A 20,044-nucleotide genomic window follows, 5' to 3' on the forward strand; every position below is an offset into this window, starting at 1 on the left:
GAAGCAATAAGAGATAGTGTAAACCGGTAATAATTTGTAGGAAGATTGTTCAAGAAAACTCGTTTTGAATAATTTATTTCATAAATCTTGTTCTTGAAATCCTATCGAAAAATGCATCTTATAAGTTTTGAAAAGTTTGTTCTGAAAAGTTCATCTAAAAAGTACTCATATATTTTGGAAAGCTTATTTAGAAAGCTCTTTACAAAATATATTTAATATGTTTCAGAAATTCTATTCAAAATTCTTCTTCTAGAAACTCTATTTTGGAAATCATGTTCTTAGAATTTCATAAAGTTTGTTCCAAAAATCTTATTGAATAGGTAATTTTGAAGTCCCTTTAGGAAGGGTAGAAGGTTGTTTTGAAACATGAGACTATTGTTAGAAATCATAGGAGCACAAAAAAAAAGTATTTTCCATTCAGCTATAACAATATATAAAGAATAAACACAATCAATCATTAGTTAATGTTATTTTTAATACAGTGGAAAATGTATTTTTTATTTCTTCTTGTAAATATTTTACAATTACTTGTTGACTAACCTTTAAAAGTATTAGAGATTTTCTTCCTTCATACTTATTGCATTTACTTTATCACGTGCTTGCTGATAAAAAAAAAACTTTATCATGTGCTTCTTCATCTCTTTGATTTGATTATTTAGTGGTTGTCTGTTTAATGAAATTTTCAAAATGATTTCTAAATTTTTAGATCTTTACCCTTATTATTTTGCCACTGTAGAAGAGATTTATAGTTATTTTAGACAAAATTTAACATCTGCATTGGGATATAGATTAATAACTCTCGTAGTAGTAGATTTGATTACTTCTATTATAGCATGAAATTATGTGTACATCCAATAAAAGGACAAATCAAGATTGTAAAAAGTTCAATTTGGACCTTTTGAAATAAAATGAAAAGTAATGAAATGATACAAAATAATATAGGAATTAAAAAATAAATAAAAGATATTAAAAGGAAGCATTTATTGTTCTAAAAAAAATATTGATAAAATTCACTTGACTAGTATAATAAGGATAAGTCTCATGAATATTTTTGATATCTTCCTTTAGTTGTATGTTATTTTTTTGTTATGATTTTTTGTTTCTTCTATTTTCTCTTTATATTTAAGAATATATCATTTTTATAAAATTATTTTATTTTTTAGGAATGAACAAAAATAATCTAACTAAACTTAACTATAATTATATGTATTAAAGTAACAAAAAAACTAAACTATTTGTAATAAACATTAAATATTAAATTCATAAAATATATATTTATAATAAAAATTAAACAGTATTGTTTTACGGTTTATTTTAAAAAAATTGAACTTTTATCAGTTAACTGCTCACTAATTGGATTATATATTTTATTTTCTCTTTTTTCTTCAATGGCCTATTATCCAAAACACCGTGCACACTCCTTTTTTTAATTAAATCACCATCATTGAGACAATGATCGTGAACTTATCATCCCCGTCACTACTATATAAGACCATGTCTCCCTTTCCCCTTACTATCGTCGTCCCACCTTACCACCTTCACTATAATTCTAACACCTCACACCCCACTCAACTGGTATGTCTTTTTTGGAATTTTAAACCTAACTAACATTTTGTCCTTCTCTTATATGTATTTTGCATTCTTCTCATTTTTTTTATACTCAATGTTTCACTACTTACATTTCATCTTTTCTTCTCATCTTCTTATAATATTTTTCTTAAATATTTAGGCTTTTACCAATTTCGGAACTCTACGTTCTCCACTCTGACAAAATCGTTATTTGTGTGAAAGGTAAATACAAACCAATTCAAGTTTGTCCTTTGGATCTTTTTGTATTGAAAGTAAACAATTTATTCATGTTATTATTTATACACTTGCTATATTTAATTTTGGCAAAAACATTATGTTTCAATTGTTTAAAAGGAACCTTATGATTATGGTTTTGGTGTTGAAAAACTTTTGGGTGACATTTTTTATGCACATTACAAAGCGACTTTCCTTTTGTTTTATATTAATTAATTATGAAAGTGTAAAATTTTCCTTTAAATTTTTTCCTCATTTTTTTTAAGGTGTTTTAAAATTCACTACAACTGATACAACTGAAGAGTAGTTCGATTCAGTTCGGTTCAGTTTAGTCTTGTTCATTCGGTTCAGTCCGGTTCAATTTCGTTTGGTTCGGTTCGGTTCGGTTCGGTTCAGTTCGGTTTGGTTTAATTCAGTCTGGTTCGGTTCAGTTCAGTTTGGTCTGGTTCGATTAAGTTCTGTTTGGTTCGGTCAGGTCCAATTTGTCTCGATCCGATCCAATTTGGTTCAGTTCGGTTCGGTTCGGTCCGGTGCGGTTCGATTCGGTTCAGTTCGGTCTGGTGCGGTTCGATTCGGTTCGATCCGGTCTGGTCGATTTAGTTCTATTTGGTTCGATCTGGTCTGGTCGATTTAGTTCTATTTGGTTCGATCTGGTCCAGTCCGGTTTGGTTCATTTTGGTTTGGTTTGGTTTGATCCGGTCCAATATGGTCCGGTTCATTTCGGTCTGATCCGGTTTGGTTCGGTTCGGTTCAATTTAGTATGGTTTGGTTCGTTTCAGTTCAATCTGATTCAGTTTGGATTAGTTCGGTCTGGTTCAATTCAATTTGATATGATTCGATTCATTTCGGTTCAATCCGATCCAATTCGGTTCACTCCAGTCTAATTTGATTCGGTTCGGTTCCGATATTAAAAAAAATCTGCGAAAAAAGAGAATGAGACATGGAATAAATCTGACAAAAGGGGCTCAAAGTTGGCAGGCCCATTACGACCTCATGGTAAGCCGTGCAACTGCATGTACTGGATCAGGCGTTCTTGGGAGGAGAAGTTTCGCGAATATAGAAGAGCCAGGTTACAAATACTGCCAATGAATTTACCTTTCCAAATCAAAGTCTCTCCTCTCCCCATCTCTCTGCAACAAACAGAGATTGTGATTCGCTAATTGTTAAACAGGTAATGTTAACATCTCTCATATTCTTCTCATTCTATTCTTACGTCTTTCTCATCCTTGATCTTTGATTCGTTTGTGACGAAATTGCTAATTCGTATTAAATTACGATAATTATCATCTTTAGGTGATAAATTATAGTTCTCTAGGCATGAATTCCTCTGCCTTTTTATAATTTTTTTGGATTATTTTTTTTGTGAAAAGTGATTTTCATCTAGATAAAATCGATTATGATTAGTTTTTGGCTGACTTGTTGACTATCAGAGTTGTTCTTCTCTATGCAGTGGATCTGCATTTTTCTAATCTCCTTTTTGAAATTTGCTGAAAGGTAATTTCAGCTGTGGATCATATTAATAATTATTAGGTTATGTGTTTTGTACTTGTTCATTCTCCAAAACTGTTTCGGAAATTGCTGTACTCAAGGCGATGGAATCTTCTGCTTTTTAAATTTGGGTGAGAAGTGATTTCCGTCTGGATAAATTAGTTATAATTGTTTTTTTCGGCGGTGGATGTGTTGATTCTTCGGATTTGTTTTTATGAAATTGCTGTTCTCTTGACGTGGAATCTTCTGCCTTTTTAGTTTTCTTTGGAAATTTGGGTCATGAGCAATTTCGGTCTGGATTAAATTTGTCATGATTAGTTTTATGAGTTTTAAACCAGTTGATTCTCTAAACCTGTTTTCCAATTATTATTATTATTATTTTGGCAGTGGTTAGGATTTGTGCTTTGGTTCCATCGAAGTTGTGGTGTGTTTTTAATTGTATTTTCGTATGTGTGGATGTAGGTGCAATAACATCAAATATGAGGGGAAGAAGCTACAGTTATAGTCCGTCACCTCCAAGGCATTATAGCCGAAGAAGGCGCAGTCCCAGCCCTAGGGGCAGACACAGAGGACGTGATAGAGATTTGCCAACTAGTCTTTTGGTTCGAAACCTTCACAGAGATTGTAGGTATGTTAGTCAAGGATTTTTGCATTTCCAGTAAGTATTTTATTTTCCGTGATTTTTTGCAGTGTTTGTTTTTGTGTGTAATGCGGATCAGGATTGTTGAGCCTTTTTCTTTGTTGCTTGAATGTTACTTTGGCTTATCTATTGTACGTAATGGAAGAACCATAGGTCCTAAAAATGGAATGTCAGAGAAGGAAAAGTTTTTTCCCATCTTGTACTACATCTATATATAATTTGAACATTTTTGGTCTCAGCTTCCTGATGAAGAAGCTTTGTAAAAAAACGAGCATCCTTTTGGGGGGAGCTGAATCGAAAATGCTTGGATTATTTTATTTCTGAAGAAATAATGGTTACTTATTTTATCAGTATTTTGAGCGAGTTTGTTTGTAATGCTAAACTTTTCTGCTCATTTTTCAGGGCGGAAGATCTGCATGGTCCATTTGGCCAATTTGGTCCTGTTAAGGACGTTTACCTGCCTCGAGATTATTATACTGGGTATGTGGTTATTGACTAAAACATGGCTCCTTGTGTATTGAAAGATTTCTCAGCGGCCACTTTGATAAATTGCTAGTGACATTAAACTACTATGAAACATTCAATGTTGAGTAATGCCTGAATTGGGATTTCAGAAAATTGTGGTGGCTTTTACATAAGTATTTAGTTTTGCCACTTCTTTCTCGGTAATAATTAATACTCCAATTATTTTATGGGAATTTGGTTGTTTTATTGAAAGAGTTGAAGACACAAATGAAGTAATAAGAGTACTGTGTTGAAGAGAAGAAAGAAGTAATAAGAGTACTGTGTTGAAGAGAAGAAAGAAGTAATAAGAGTTCTATTCAAGGTTATGTAAGTATCCTTGAAGGTTTGGAAGGTTGAGTTTGAATTCATTGTGAAGAAGTTCAAGTCTTGAAGAGAGTTCAATCTCAATTAATTCTTTGGCTTCTACAAGGTTAGCATCCATGTGGTGTTTATTATTGATTTCTATGGAGTGTTGAGAGTGACTTGTGATAATTCGGAGTCAGATTCATATTTGCGGATATGTGCAATAAACCCACCTTCCTCATAATGCTGGTGTGTTTACTTGTTAAACCATGCTTATAATGTATCTGATAACCTTGAATGTTATGGTACAGGGATCCAAGAGGTTTCGGGTTTGTCCAGTATGTGGACCCAGCTGATGCTGCGGATGCAAAACATCACATGGACGGTCAAATTCTTCTTGGTCGCGAGTTAACTGTAGTGTTTGCTGAAGAGAACAGGAAGAAACCTTCTGAAATGAGAGCAAGGGAACGGAGAAGGTAAGGAAATTAACACTCGGTTGCTTGTAATGCTGTTGTATAACTGGTATAAGTAGTAGACTAGGGAGTCACATTATCACATCAATATGAAAAGGGCCTTTTGTTTATTGTTACTCCATGTTTGATTCCTTTTTTGTTTAATTTATCTAATCTCCAGGGATCGATCATATGATTACAGGCGATCGCCTCGAACCTATTCTCCTAGTCCAGACTATTCACCTTCTCCAAGACGAAGACGAAATTACAGGTTTTTGTTTTCTGTTATTACATTAGCTTATGTAATAAATTTAATTTCTGATGTAAATGATGGTCAGTGTTTGTACTCACCACCTTTATTGTAATTCAGGTCAATCTCACCAAGGGGCAGAAAATATAGCGATCGATCATACTCTAGATCACCTTATGGGTCAAGAAGCCGCAGCAGAAGCAGGAGTTATGGCAGAAGCAGAAGTTACAGCAGGAGCTTGAGCAGAAGTCCTGGCTACTCTAGGTGAATAGTGCGGTGGAAAGTTCTACTTTCATGTTTTTATTCATCTTGTGTGCTGATGATGTACTTTAGATTCAGAGTGTGAGTATTTTGTGAATTTGGTAGAAAGAATCTGTCGTCACTTACGACCTTCGTACGCCATGTTTGATTATAATAGTTCTATTCAACCGGTGGTTAAATTAAGTTTTGATCTGTCACATATTCTTTTTCACTGGGCTATGATTTTTTTTTTTTTTTGAACGAGATGATAAACGAAGAAGTTTCTTCTGGATTAGATATTATATTAGAATGGGAGATACATGAAAAAGATGAAGAAGGAAGAAAAAATAAGAAAGAATAGAAGAGAAGGAGGAAACATGATGGACCAAGTCTTACATTATTAAAGAAATTGGATGGGCTTTTCTTTGATAGAATTATCAAAGTAGAAAGGTAGAGTTCCGGATTTGTTTTCTTGAGAATATAATAAACTTCAATTAATTTAGGAATGTTGACTTGATGCTAGTAAAGAGCGTACTCCGTTGATCTTTAAGAATTTTATCTACTCAGAGAAGTCTTTAGTCTCTCCTATTATAATTTGACATTCCTAACAATTCATTCGTAACAGTTCGTTGCAACAAATTATGTCCACTGAACATACTCTCAATACATGAAAAGATGTTTGTAACCTACCATAGCCTTGATCCAATGATCTCCAACTTATCTTTTAACCATTAATCATTCTCTCTAATTATTCATTTCTTTGTGGATGATAGGTAGGTTCAAGTAGCTAAAATTATTGTAAGCAGAGAAATTTTACAGAAAAAAAAACATATTAAATTCAATTTAAATCGGATAAAATTGCTGTATATTTTATTATATTTTAACTTATAAGACCGGTTATAAAATACGAGAAAAGAGACATGTAAATAGAGAAAAAAAAAATACCATAAAAAAAAGGATGGACCTTAGACCATACTCCCCGGTGAAACTAATTTCATTTTGTTAGTTAAAAATGAATGTTCAAATTTGAAATATAGTAAGAGCAATAGTTTAAATTTCTACCTGAAATAATGTTAAAATATTTTACCAACTAGTTACATTTTTTTTTTCATTGAATAGTTTACCTATGAACTTGTATTTTATTAAATAACTTTCGTTTATACTCCATATAATAATTTACTTTATAGATATATCATCACACTATTTTTCTTAAAGATTTCTCCTGATAGAATTTTTCTGCAAGGAATTGAAATTGAAAAGACAAAGTTAGATATGCGATGGCCCTCAGATCTTAAAAAACTCAGTTTTCATGTACTAACTACTCAATATCTCTTTCAGTTCCAACCAGTTGGTGAACTACACTTTTTTTTCCAGTAATAATACACATTCAAATAAAAAAAATACACAAATTGACCCATTTCCGTTCTTATTTTCCGAATAATAAAGTTTATTATATATTAGATTAATCTCGTTATTAAATTAATAATTATATTTAAATGTTGTTGATATTTTACGTCAATGATATAAATTTATAATATATAGATATATTTAAACACCACTTTATAGATAAACTGTGCGAAAACAACTTACTACATTAGACACCTCTTTCTCTTCTACCAGCATTCCTAAGACTCAATTCCCACTTTAAATAGTAAAAAGTATTTGTTGAAGAAACAAAGTCATACTGGTTCATTTAGGTAAAAATTTGTCAGTAGTGCCATTTGTAAAAAATAAAAAATAAAAATCGTGAAACTACAATTCAACACAATCAAACTATTTTGGCTCATATGATGATAAGATCATTGAGTTTAGTTGTCACCCATACCCAACAAAGTTATTTCATGTTAATATAACCTTTTTAATTTTTCAGAAAAAGTAGATGTTGAAAGTGTTAATTAATAATATAGTTTTCCAATTTAAGTCTAATTTTAATAACCAACGTTTGTATCTAAAATTGTCAAAAATTTCAAGGCTGAAATAATTTTAATTTAAATTAATAAGAAACAAAAACAGTCCACATTGATAGTATAAACAATTTATATATTATAAATAGTTTTATTTACGATCTAATCATAAATTATTATGAATAATAAACATATTTAATTTTTATATTATTTACCTCAAAATCATAAAAACTAGTTTTTATTACAAAACAAAAGTTTAAATTTTATGTTCCAATGTTTGTACTAAACTACCAGAAAAAAAAACATTATTACAAATAGAAGAAGATGGGGACACTTCACCTGCATTACATTGCATTGCATCAAAAAGCTCCTTCTTCTATTTCTATTATGTGTACATAATATATATATATATATATATATATATATATATATATATATATATATATATATATATATATATATATATATATATATATATATATATTCCAAATAAAACACTTAATGGCAATATAGTACTATTTTCTAACACATTTTTTAACTATAAATATATTTCTTTTTCTTAATTTAAAGAACTAAAACAATATTTTTAAATTTAAATGACTAAATATTTTTTTTCTAAATTTAACAAACTAAAGTCATATCCATTGATTATAAGGGTTGTTCTATGAAATTTTAATTTATTCTTGTGAGTTTTAGACAAGAAAATGTCTAATTAATGATCAATTTCAATGATAATAAATAATTAGTCACTATATTGACCAATTTAGATATCAATTTATTAACTAAAAATTATTGATAACTAAAATAATTTCTAAATTAGTTTATAAATTTGTCACTATAGTGACTTACTTTTTAAATTAGTCACCAACTTTAGCTAACAAAGTTTTAGCTACTAAAAATTGGTTTTTAAATTTGTATCTAAATTGATCACTAATGAGACAAATTTAATGACTAATTTTTTTTTGTAGTTAATGTTAGTAACAAATTTAGATATCAATATTTTAGGATTATGTAGCGAAATGTTTTCGTGCTTTGGGATTTTTGTTTTTGAGAAAATACGCACAGAACGTGACATGCAAAGTTGTTCCAATTCATTGATGTTAGGGTTTATGATGCATGTTATGATCATTAAGAAAATAGTATTATTTTATTTTGCACGTTTATCTTTTTATATTTTATTTATAAGTTTTAGAATTCTATTTTAAAATTCCGTGAGATTTTTCTGTAAATATTTAATAACAAAATTTACTTGTTACGAAATTCTATAAGGAGTAGGAAAATAAAATAAAAAATACGAGAAATTCTTGTGGTAATTTATTCATTTCATTTCATTTTTCAGTTTTTTTTTTCTTCTCAACTTTAGTTGTAAAAGACAACAATCTTAGAAATAATTAATGATGGAAGTTAGAGAGCAACAATGCTCTTGACAAATATTTATTATTATTATTATTCCATTTCCATCTAAAAAGATGAAGAAAGCATGAACACCTTTGTTAACAACTGGTAAAGTTATTGGCTAAAGTGAATGCTTTTTGGAAAACAAAGTTTGATGTGAATTCTCAAATTTCAAATTAATGATAGTTTTTCTTTTTTATGTTTTTTCTTATATTTTTCAGTTTCTTTAGAGTTGTCCAGATAAGGAGTCATCTTCTTAATCACTTTTTGAGTATGTTTTCAATACTAAAGCGTTCATATGCCTTTAGTTTAAATATATGTAATACATAATATTTAAAAAATGATTAAATATACTTTTGTCATAAATTAACTTGAAATTAAACTTTTAGCTTTATATTTTAAAATTAGATTAATGTTTTTTATTGAATACTTAAAATATATTTTTTCTCTATTGTTAAAAATAAAGTATAAAGTGTGAATTTAAGTTATGTATTACATAGAAATAATAAAGTTAAATATAGTATAAAAAAATCTATAAATTCAACGTTTTAATATTTTGGAGTTAAAAGTGAGGTTAATATTAGTTTTATATATATATATATATATATATATATATATATATATCATTTCTTTTCAATAAATCTATAAGTAAATCTTGATAATCGTTTTAGTTCAATGTAATTATATTATATATAAATAATAAAATTAAATATCATATAAAAAAAGTTAAATAAAAAACCATTTTAAAATATTTAAATTAACAAATTATTTTTAACAAATATTCACTAAAAAAATTCAATTCTATAAACATTCATCTAAAATTAATGATTTTAATTTTTTTTCTTATAGAATAAACATTTACAAAATAAATCAAGGTATCTTTCAACATAAGAATATATTAAAAATTTAATTATTCTTTAACTAAATATTACTTTATAAAATATTATAAAAAATTTATATTTTTATTAATGATTTACTTTATAATCAACCATCTGTTAATTTTAATTTATATCTACTTTTAAATTAAACCACTAATATTACGATACATCATTAAACCTAATAAAAACTCTTTTTTTTCTAAACACTTTTTCTTAATCTAATAAATTTCACTTTATACTACTCTATTTCATCATTTTCTCTCGTTCTTTCTTTTTTCTACACTTAACTCCAATTCAAATAAAACATTAATCCATCACAACTTAAATATATATATTTTTTTATCTTATGATTCAAGTAGTGATCACATGCATGATAAACTGATTATGATATTACTGATTCTAATTTTAACAAGTAATCAAAAGTTAAAGCTCAAAAGTTCAATCAAACTTCTATTTTATCTCATCTTTCTCACTTCTTTCTTTTCACTCTCTCTTTATAACTCCACCCTTTCTGTCACATCATAACATTCAATCTCGCACTTAACTTTGGTGAAACCTTTTCACTTTTTTTCTCTCTTCCTTTTTCTCCACGTGCCCCCACCTTCTGATCCTGCGCGTGATCAATCCCCCCACACAACACAACAACAACAACAACTGCTAACACTGTGTTGTGTTCCTTTGAAGCATTGTCTTAAGTCTTCCCACGCATTTTCCTCTTTCTGTGTTGTGTGTCTCACGTTTCAACAACCAGAAGAAGCTGTGATGGGTAGACTTGCACCATTATCTGAAGAACCCATCAATGAAGAAAATGAAGGAAACAACAACAACTCAAAGAAGTGTCTTCAATCATGGAGAAACTGGAACTGGATCAAGACTCACTTTTCCCTTGTCTTCAACAAGAAGTCTAATCTCAAGATCCTTCTCAGTGTCTTGGGTTGTCCTCTTTTTCCTCTTCCCGTTCACCATTTATCACCCCTCAATGAGGCAAGCCCTTCTCTTCTTTCTCTTTCTTTTTTTCTCTCTGAATTCTAATGCACCATGCAAGAGAATGTTGCTGTCATTGGAGAATTTCTGGTATAAGCTTTATCTCACAAGCATGAATTGAAAGAAATGTTAAGTTTCTGGTGGTTTATATCTAAAAGAAGTTCATTATATCTACAAAGAAGAATACCTTGTTGAAACCAAGAAAAAAGAAAGCTTTTTATGAACCCAGATAATTACAAGAAAACATATTTACCTTTTCTCTTGATGGGTATGAAAAATGAAGGGTTTTTACTTTTGGGTATGTGTTTTAAAAAAGCACGGTAATTTCTTGTGTTGATCAAGATTAGAAAGTGTTACTTTCTGACCACTTTGTTTATACTTGGAAGGAGCATCTTTTTAATCTTTATGTGTTTGCCACCGATTCCATGATGCTACCATGTGATTGCTGTAAAGGGTGTGTGGTTAAATATGCAAGGTTGATGTGTTGTCTGAAGGAGAAAGGAAGAGGCATTACAATAAATATTTTTCTTGTTTTGTGGTGTAATAACAGGTGTCATCTTCGGCACAGTACATTATACAACACTTCAGGGCTGCAACAGGGTGTAAGAAGCTGGAGGGGACAGTGAAAAATGTGTTCACAACAGGGAAAGTGGCAATGGATGTGGTGGATGAGCTTGGATCCACCACCAATGGTGGTAATAATTCGGAGAAAGGGTGCTTTGTGATGTGGCAGATGGTTCCAGATAAGTGGCAGATAGAGCTGGTTTTGGGTGGTCAAAAGGTTCTGGCTGGTAGCAACGGTGCCATCGCTTGGCGCCACACCCCTTGGCTCGGCGTGCACGCCGCCAAAGGCGGCGTCCGCCCTCTCCGCCGTGCACTTCAGGCAAGTTCTTCCTCATCTTCATCATCACCACCACCACCAAGTCACCATGTCTTTGTTTTAAATTTTCCAACAGATTTGGTGTTGTGTGTTGTTACTACTGGTCCTGTTATATGTTGGTTGGTATAATGTTATGCATTGGTAACTGTTAATTTAAGGACATAATGATGATAATTTGAAAATATTATGTTAGTTTTCTCATTGTATAAAGAATTACTTGTATGACCTATGACCTAATCCTTGGTTCCATGAATTGGTGGGTAAGGGAAGAACCTCTTTTGTTTTAAGATGGTGTTTGAGAAAAAAAAAAAATCTTGTTGATTTGTAACATATAAACATATCTGTCTTTTGACACATATGTATATATATACAAGTGTACTGTAATCAAATCAAATACTTTTGATTTGTTTAAATAGTCATAAATGCCGGTTAACACTATTGTTCATTTTAATTAATACAGAGCTTTCAATATATGCCACCGGCCAATTTAATGAATCTTTGATCACCTACTAAATTTCATTCATTTATTCCATCTAACCGCATTCCTGTGTTTCCTTTTCATTATTTCATTCATTTATTCCATCTCACCATGACATGTGATTATTTTGGCTTAACTTTTCCATTAAGAGTCTTTAAACAAGAGTTCAATGTAATGTGATTTTCTAGCTTCTCGGTCCACTATGAAGCAAGACTGAATTCAGAGTCTAGATTTTTTACTGAAGTTTTTGGTGTTCTTATCTGTTGAACATCAACAATATAAACTGTTGGTACTTTAAAAATCTTTGTAATGTATTTGAAAACATTGAAATCAGTGTTCATCGATGTATTTTGAAAACATAACTGAGAACATAGAAAACTTAGCAGAGAATCCAAATTTCTGTAATAGTATCTCTAGTATTTGGCACTGATTTGAGTGGTTGTGTTGTTAAGGGACTAGACCCTTTGGCAGTGTCAGGTGTGTTCTGTGGAGCACAATACATGGGGGAGAAACAAATCTCAGGCATGGAGTGTTTTGTGCTAAAGCTCTCAGCTGATCAAAAGGATCTTGTTGAACGAAGTGACAACACTGCTGAGATGATAAAGCATGCGATATTTGGTTACTTCAGCCAAAGAAGTGGACTTTTGGTGTTTCTGGAGGACTCTTATCTGACAAGGATTCAAGCACCAGGGTCTCATCCCACGTACTGGGAAACCACAATGTCAACAAAAATTGAGGACTATAGGGTTGTGGATGGTGTCATGATTGCACATGCTGGCTCATCAACTGCACTTATCACCAGGTTTGGTGACAACCTTAAGGCTGGACCAGCCATCACAAGGTTGGAGGAGTCATGGACCATTGATGATGTTGCATTCAATGTTCCAGGCTTGTCCTTGGACTGTTTCATACCTCCTCAGGAACTGCACACAGATTCTGGTTCAGATGATGATGTTTTCTATGCAAACTTGTAACTCTTTGCTGCTTTTATTTTCATCCAAACTAATGCTTCATGCTTCATGAATCATCATCATCATATCATGCTAATTCTGACTTACTTAACATGTATAATAATGCTTCTGTAATTGTATCACACGTTCTGGGGTTTTAGATCCTAGCTATTGGTTGTTCATATGGAGTTTTTTATTTTTTCTAGTTTGTTTTGAATGTTGTATTGATAAGATATGAGGTTGTCTTTTGTATGAAGTCATATTTGTTCCATTTTTCTGTGTTAATGTAGAGTGGTTACTGTACTAATCTTAGAATTGAAAAAACCAGAAGAAAAAAAAATTACATTGTTATCATGATCATTTTATTAACTTTTAAAGTTGTAGTTTTGAAAGTATACTAATTATGATTGATATAAAAGAATTATATTAAAACAAAAGCATTCTACTGGTTTCTTTATTATTCGTATTAAAAATACATTATATTAATATTTTAAATATATTTTAAAACATTAAAATTAGTGGTAATTAATATATTATAAAGATATCATAAAAGAATAATACAAAAAAAATCAGTATAGAATTCAAAATAATTATATATATATGTTTAGAGTGTGGAACAAGAGTGTGGAACAAGTGTAATCAGATTAGTAATGACAAACTATAATGTATGTTTTTTTTAACTTTAATTGATGTATGGTTTATAATGTTTATGTAATGTATGTTTTATTTATATGATTTTAATTGAGGCATGTTTTATTATGTTTATGTACAAGATAAATTTACAGGGTTGTTATTTTTAAGTCATAAGTAATGATAACATGATTTAAAAGTAAAAAAACAAATTATTATTCATGTAAATGAATAAATTAATATCACAGTTTTAATTAATTATAAATCTTATTATTTGGATTAATGTTGCTACTATTATTTAGTTCAGTGCTACTGTCATATATGCATAATTTCTAGTTATTATTAAACCAAACAGAGTGAAGAAGTTCAGAATAGTGTCTGTTATCAGAAGAATAAGAAATGGCAGTGTCTTCTTCATTCTCACGCCGCTTCTTCGTAAAACCGTTTCCCCTCTTTTCCTTCTATTTCTCATTCTCCACCGCTTCGCCATCGCCGCCTCCGATCCGAGTCGCGCTTACCGAGTCCGTCGGACGAGCCGTCTTCGCCACGCGCCCCATCGGCGCCGCCGACCTCATCCACACCGCCAGCCCCGCCGTTTGCCACCCCTACTCCGGCCGCGCCTCCTGCTATTCCTGTCTCGCCGCGCTCCCTCACTCCCATCCTCCCCGCGCGCCCTTTTGCAGCCAACACTGCCAACAACGATCCAAGGTTCCTTATCTCTCTTGTTTTCACATTTTATGCACACGCATTATGGGCAGAATCTCCTTCAAAATAGAGAAAATTTGGAAACTGTATTAGAGGCATGATCAGTAACATTCTTAGTCAGAGGAGATTTGTTTCGCAATAACAATTAACGAAGAACTTATTATGCATAATTTTATTTCGTGGATTATAGAACGGGTTATTCTCTTATACCACCATAAACAATTTTTATGAATATTTTGCAATATTTGAATATTTAAAAATGTGTTCAGTTAAAAAATTGAACATTTTTAAGCTATTTTTAAAATTTAAAGCGATTGAGTGAACAATGAGTTGAAATGAAAGTTACAAGTGAATTAGAAGGTAATTTTTCGCATTTCCATCTTCCTTCATCATGAGTTTTATCTCATTTTATAGGATAACACTTAGGATTTGTTTGGTATAGAGCATTGAGAGAGCGCGCGCCAAGAAGAGAAATAATTTGGTTAGTTTGGTTGGAGGAGAAGAGAACGAGCATTTATTTTATAATGTTGGGAGTCATTCTACTATTTCTTAACTACTTTTTATAAGTTTATATTTTGTATTAAGTTAATTAAGTTATACTACTTTCAAAATACTTCTGTTCTATTTCTCATATATTTCTACTCTACATAATAATTAAATATCTAGTTTTTTTTTCTCAACTTATTTCTTTTATATTTCGGTTCTCTCTATTTCTTTACTCAAAACCAAATACATCATCAATGTTGTTTATTGTGTTGATTACAAAGGAGAAGCTCCAATTCTGATTAAAGAGCATCATCGTGGTCATCTTAAACTTTTTGATGGTCTTGTTCTAACCACCATGAAAATTGGATCCCGTGATATTTTAAAATAAAAGCACAATTTTAATATTCCAAAATATAATAATATGATTATATTTTTACTTAATAAAGCATAAATTTTTTGACTTCTTTATTTATATTGATAATAATATCCAAACAGATTATCAAACTAAAACAACCTTCTAGCTCTTGTTGAAGTAAATATATCCACCAAGTATTCATATTGTACTTAAAATCTGGAGGCCCCTAATAATTCGAGGTCTTGTATATTGTACCTTCTCCAAAATCTTAAGGCCCTGAATAATTGGAGGTCTTTTATATTGTACTTTCTCCAAAATCAAGGCCCTGAATAATTGGAGGTGTTGTGGATAGGGTCTGTTACAGAGGTTGTTGTACTGGTCTAAACATCACCAGGTGTAAATATCGTTTACGGTCTGTAGACTATTTGTTAGTGGTTAGTTGTGAGACATATAAAACATCTTTTAGCTTAATATATGATTTTAACATTATGTTCTCACATCCTTATATAGGTATACTGTCACCATTTGTAATGTAATGTAACTGCATAACTATAATGAGTCGTTCTTTATTCATTTTAACATATGAATTGAAAAACACAGGAAACATAGTTATGTGAATTGCTACTGAATCAAGAATCCAAACATCCTAACACTCATGTCCAACTGTGTTGAATGGATTCTTACCTTTCGTGGATAACGTACACGGTCCAGGGGACTTACTCATTGATTCAGTCATTGTTCTAAGACGATCAAGTTCCTCCTCATCGCTTTCATATCAAGATCTAGTTGAGGATGAGATTGGGTTGATTTGTTTCTTCTTGTTCTGAGGTAGTATTGTCTGCCCAGTTTTGTGAGATTCCTTTGTTGCTTAGCTTCAGTATTTTGTTTCTCCCATGAAGTTTAAAGCACATTTCTTTAGTATGCCCATATATCTTTTTACGGAATGAGCAATCTTCTTTATGGTTGCCTTTTGTAGGACTTTCCTCTAGTGTTTGATCCTTGACGTCCCCTTTGGTAGAGCATGTGATGGAGATTTCTCCATTAAGCATAACAGTCCTCCGACTCTCTTCTCCCCTGACAATAAAGAACACTTCTAAAAGAGTAGGCATTTTTATCCCTTAGGTTTGTACCCTGATTGGGTCATATTCATGGTTTAGACCATGTGGAAAATTAAAGATTCTTTCTCTTTCAATGGCTTCAGCAAGTGCAACAACATCTGTTTTATACATCTTAAAATTTTGATATTGATCTAGTTCCATCCACAGCCCATTCAGAAATCCGTAATATTCCAATATGGATAGAGAACCTGGTTTGGTATTAAAAACCTTGGTTTCAATGTCATAACAAGTAGCAAAATCTTTTTTCAAAGAAAATGTGTTATTTAGGTCATACCAAATTTCTTTGACAGAAGAATAAAACTTATAATTTCTACTTATCTCGGGGATCATAGAATGGCTCATCCAAGTCACAATCAATAAATCTTCATCATCCCAAATCTCAAAATTAAGTTCATTTGTCCCCGGTCCTTTTCCATTGATGCAGTTTGATCTTGACCGTCCTTTTAGAATCCTCCAAATGTTCATACTAAATTAGTACAGGAAATTGAAGGAAAAACCAAATTGATTCGATAGAAACATTTTAAGGAATTAGAGTGATGTCTTTTGTACTTGGGGAACAATGTTGGAACCAAAAAAATAAGATGGGCCGAAGGTATATTTTAGGCTTTTTTTAAATTTAGTCGAAGCTTTTTTAGCTCTTTATAACTGTTGGAAAATTTTCATAGCAGTTCTTTAGTTAGCTGCATGTGCCAAATTTAACTTTTATACTCTTGTAGGGGCTAACCACTTGTAAGCTCTTGAATAGTCACAATTTGCCATAAGTAATTTGTAAACTTACGATTCTCTCTTGTGTTGCATGATCAGCTTCAACAATTAACCTGTATTTTAAAATGCCATGAAGTAGTTTTGCAGTGAATATATTTTAAGTTCTTGCTTGTCTGCAGATTTGTGCTTATTTTTAGATTTGTTATGTTATTTAGGGATATTACGATGTTGAGATGAAAGCAAATTGGGTGGCTTTTGATGACTATTGTGGGTATGAGATTTTCTTCTCTAGCATCGGATTTTTGGCATCTTCAATTGTGACGAGTTTCAGCAATCTCTTAAACAATTTGGACAAAGATTTATAACATAATATTGTATTCAGTGTTTTTGGAACTAATTTTTCTCTTTGATTTCGTAAGTAAGCCTATTAGGTTTCATGCACTACAATTCTTCAACCCAAAAAAAAAGTTGTATATATTCATCCTTTCTTAACCTTATTGAATGTGGTGACAGATATGATTTAATTGCAGTCAATAGGGAGATATGATGGGGGAAATATCTTACCAATTTATATTCATCATAAATATAAATAATCATGCATGTACGTGACACATTCAATTCATTATATATTCTTTCACGACTTCTCTCTTCTCACTATGGTACCAAAGCCGTACCATCCTCCGTGACTTTTCACTAATCCTTTCAACAAATGCTTTTGTCAGCTGTTGATAAATTTTTGAAACAGTTTTGGTGTTTGTTAAAACTTAAAACCTCAGCTTATCATTTAGTATTGCACTGTATCTAAAATATATAAGTGACAATTTCCTAATCTTCTCAAAGGTCTCGTGGGTTGAAGTATCCCTTTCTGGTAAAGCGATTGGCTTGCATGGTCATAGCAGGAGATGCCAGAAGTGACACTCTTGACATACTCCAGCCTGCCAATTTTACGCCTGAGATGGTATCAGAGGTGAGACAATTAGAAGTTTAGGATAATGATTACAAAATTCAAATGTTGGTTATTTCAGATAGCTGGTTTCTTCTAAAAGCAATCATAACCTGATTCTGAAAGTCAATTAGTTTTCTTATGAACATCTGAATGATAGGTGCCCAACAGCTTTTCATAAAACTCTCTTTTTCACATGTTCCTAGCATAGTTTTCTGCTATAAGGGGTCACTTTTTATATAAATTATTCAATACAGCAGGAGGACAATTATTGTTGTTTAAATTGGAATCTGATTTGGCATCAGTTTTTTGCTCCTGTGGTTTGTTTATGCATAGCGTCATTTTTCAGATGGAAGAGGAGTTTGTCTTGCTGAGGAATGCCTTCGCGGAGGCACTTATTGGAGATGATCGTATTGCCTGTATCCTTCGTTTGTCAAGAACATTTTGTACGAAGTACAGCACATACACAATATAAGTTGAGAGACTATTTTTCTTAACATTTAAAGTTTTAACTAAGCAATGGTACATTAACGCTTTGGCTCGAATTCGAATCAATGCATTTCGGATTGAGTTGGTCGGAGGACGGTATGAAGATCTTCTTTCATTAGCGGTTGCATCTGTGGAAGCTGAGGCTGCTGTTGGAAATGCTGTCTATATACTTCCGTCCTTCTACAATCATGATTGTGGTGAGTACAGTTTTATTTTTCCCTCAATTTCTAGTATTCATACATTTACGACTTGTTTCTTTTCCTATCTTTGATTGCTTGCTCAAGATTTCCGACTTAAAACAAATATTTGCATTCCATGTTTAGGAGAAGTTGTTTTGTTACTAAAATGTGACACACATGAGTGCACACACAGTGTTGACCTCCAGAAAGGGGCAATCTAAGTCAATTTGTTTACAGATCCTAATGCACACATCATATGGATAGATAACGCTCATGCAAAATTGAAGGCACTCCGTGACATTGATGAAGGTTTGTTCTAGGAATTACTTTATTTAACTGAATGTCTTTTCTCTTGTAATTTTATAGGTTGCAAGTAATGTGTTTGGTGATTGTGTAAAAAAATGTGCTCATTGGCTTTTACTGACAGTAGTTGGCAGTCTCCAATCAATACAATCCATTGTGAAAAAAAATTCTTTTATGCCATCAATCAGTGATAGAAAACTTTAGGCAAAATCGTCAGATAAAAACTCGGCTCTGAATGGTTGTATAAGATTTTTTGGTAGTGGACACACGGTATTGACTGATCCATATACAAGCAGTTTATTATTCTGATAAATAATGTGATCATTCTTAGAAGAATGAGTTCCATTGTTGTAGTTCCACTTTTGTCATTCTTGGAGGTCCATCGAAATTTCTGTATCACTCATAATCATTTTCTCATACCATAAGTAAATAAAAAATGGAACTTAATTAGGTCAAAGCAAGTGTTAAGAATTTGTATTATTATTAGAATAAAAAATATTAGTGTTCTTGGCAAATAGCAACTTAGTACTCCCCCCCACTTATCTGAAATACTTTTGCTGAATTTGCATTGATGCACTACAATTCTCTTTTGGTAAACTGCAGGTGAAGAACTCAGAATATGCTATATTGATGCCAGCCTGGACCGCGATGCTAGAAGAGAGCTTCTGCTTCGAGGTTTTGGTTTTCAATGCAATTGTAGTAAGTGCTTACATGGCGATTAATTATTCTTCTCTTAAGGTTTCTTCTTGATTTTGCAATTGTAGTGGTTGTGTTCTGACAATGCAAAATTCCCCAAGTGAGTTACATGAGGTTCAAATTTTGGGGGAGAAGGGTGGGTTAGAACGAGTACTAAGGATTTTCATTTTCGATTTACGGATTTGAGTTAAGCATATTCCATTATACTTCATGCATCAGTGAACTCAGAAGACTGAAACATTTTTCAGAAATCGCATTCTCATTTTACAACATGTTTTGTTTAGAA

At 31.6% G+C, this 20,044-nt stretch overlaps 3 protein-coding genes across 6 annotated transcripts; all 3 read left to right on the forward strand.

Moving 5' to 3' along the window:
• Window positions 1–2,798: 2,798 nt before the first annotated feature.
• Window positions 2,799–5,900, forward strand: LOC114189599 (serine/arginine-rich SC35-like splicing factor SCL33). 3 transcript variants are annotated; one of them, XM_028078210.1, is made up of 7 exons: window positions 2,864–2,974; window positions 3,254–3,297; window positions 3,754–3,919; window positions 4,334–4,411; window positions 5,050–5,214; window positions 5,372–5,461; window positions 5,561–5,900. In XM_028078210.1, the coding sequence occupies exons 3-7, from the start codon at window positions 3,771–3,773 to the stop codon at window positions 5,706–5,708; spliced, it is 630 nt and encodes a 209-aa protein (XP_027934011.1). In that variant the 5' UTR covers window positions 2,864–2,974; window positions 3,254–3,297; window positions 3,754–3,770; the 3' UTR covers window positions 5,709–5,900. The 3 variants fall into 3 exon arrangements, with proteins under 3 accessions (XP_027934009.1, XP_027934012.1, XP_027934011.1); XM_028078208.1 differs by lacking the exon at window positions 3,254–3,297 and having other exon boundaries at window positions 2,799–2,974; XM_028078211.1 differs by lacking the exon at window positions 3,254–3,297 and having other exon boundaries at window positions 2,799–2,974; window positions 5,393–5,461.
• Window positions 5,901–10,424: 4,524 nt separating this feature from the next.
• LOC114190100 lies at window positions 10,425–13,420 on the forward strand. The gene is made up of 3 exons (XM_028078867.1): window positions 10,425–10,841; window positions 11,392–11,724; window positions 12,652–13,420. Exons 1-3 carry the CDS (start codon window positions 10,620–10,622, stop codon window positions 13,171–13,173), a joined length of 1,077 nt encoding a protein of 358 aa, XP_027934668.1. The 5' UTR covers window positions 10,425–10,619; the 3' UTR covers window positions 13,174–13,420.
• Window positions 13,421–14,125: 705 nt separating this feature from the next.
• Window positions 14,126–20,030, forward strand: LOC114190351 (histone-lysine N-methyltransferase ATXR4). Of its 2 annotated transcripts, none has more exons than XR_003605791.1 (7): window positions 14,126–14,487; window positions 17,364–17,419; window positions 17,989–18,115; window positions 18,441–18,510; window positions 18,598–18,777; window positions 18,904–19,068; window positions 19,666–19,724. XR_003605791.1 is itself a non-coding variant. In XM_028079199.1 (7 exons), the coding sequence occupies exons 1-7, from the start codon at window positions 14,179–14,181 to the stop codon at window positions 19,782–19,784; spliced, it is 933 nt and encodes a 310-aa protein (XP_027935000.1). In that variant the 5' UTR covers window positions 14,126–14,178; the 3' UTR covers window positions 19,785–20,030. The 2 variants fall into 2 exon arrangements, 1 of the variants encoding a protein (XP_027935000.1); XM_028079199.1 differs by having other exon boundaries at window positions 18,997–19,068; window positions 19,666–20,030.
• Window positions 20,031–20,044: the final 14 nt, after the last annotated feature.

The sequence above is a fragment of the Vigna unguiculata genome, chromosome 7 (genome assembly GCF_004118075.2).
Source record: "Vigna unguiculata cultivar IT97K-499-35 chromosome 7, ASM411807v1, whole genome shotgun sequence".
Taxonomy (NCBI): Eukaryota; Viridiplantae; Streptophyta; class Magnoliopsida; order Fabales; family Fabaceae; genus Vigna; species Vigna unguiculata.

What these genes read in the sequence shown, in the direction of transcription:
- LOC114189599 (XM_028078208.1), top strand. Translation starts at nt 3,771, where the DNA reads ATGAGGGGAAGAAGCTACAGTTATAGTCCGTCACCTCCAAGGCATTAT. An exon ending in CCTCGAGATTATTATACTGG is followed by an intron (nt 4,412 to 5,049) that starts GTATGTGGTTAT and finishes GTTATGGTACAG; the next exon opens with GGATCCAAGAGGTTTCGGGT. An exon ending in AGAGCAAGGGAACGGAGAAG is followed by an intron (nt 5,215 to 5,371) that starts GTAAGGAAATTA and finishes TCTAATCTCCAG; the next exon opens with GGATCGATCATATGATTACA.
- LOC114190100 (XM_028078867.1), top strand. Translation starts at nt 10,620, where the DNA reads ATGGGTAGACTTGCACCATTATCTGAAGAACCCATCAATGAAGAAAAT. An exon ending in ATTTATCACCCCTCAATGAG is followed by an intron (nt 10,842 to 11,391) that starts GCAAGCCCTTCT and finishes GTGTAATAACAG; the next exon opens with GTGTCATCTTCGGCACAGTA. An exon ending in CTCTCCGCCGTGCACTTCAG is followed by an intron (nt 11,725 to 12,651) that starts GCAAGTTCTTCC and finishes TGTGTTGTTAAG; the next exon opens with GGACTAGACCCTTTGGCAGT.
- LOC114190351 (XM_028079199.1), top strand. Translation starts at nt 14,179, where the DNA reads ATGGCAGTGTCTTCTTCATTCTCACGCCGCTTCTTCGTAAAACCGTTT. An exon ending in CGCCTGAGATGGTATCAGAG is followed by an intron (nt 18,116 to 18,440) that starts GTGAGACAATTA and finishes GTCATTTTTCAG; the next exon opens with ATGGAAGAGGAGTTTGTCTT. An exon ending in CTTCTACAATCATGATTGTG is followed by an intron (nt 18,778 to 18,996) that starts GTGAGTACAGTT and finishes ATTTGTTTACAG; the next exon opens with ATCCTAATGCACACATCATA.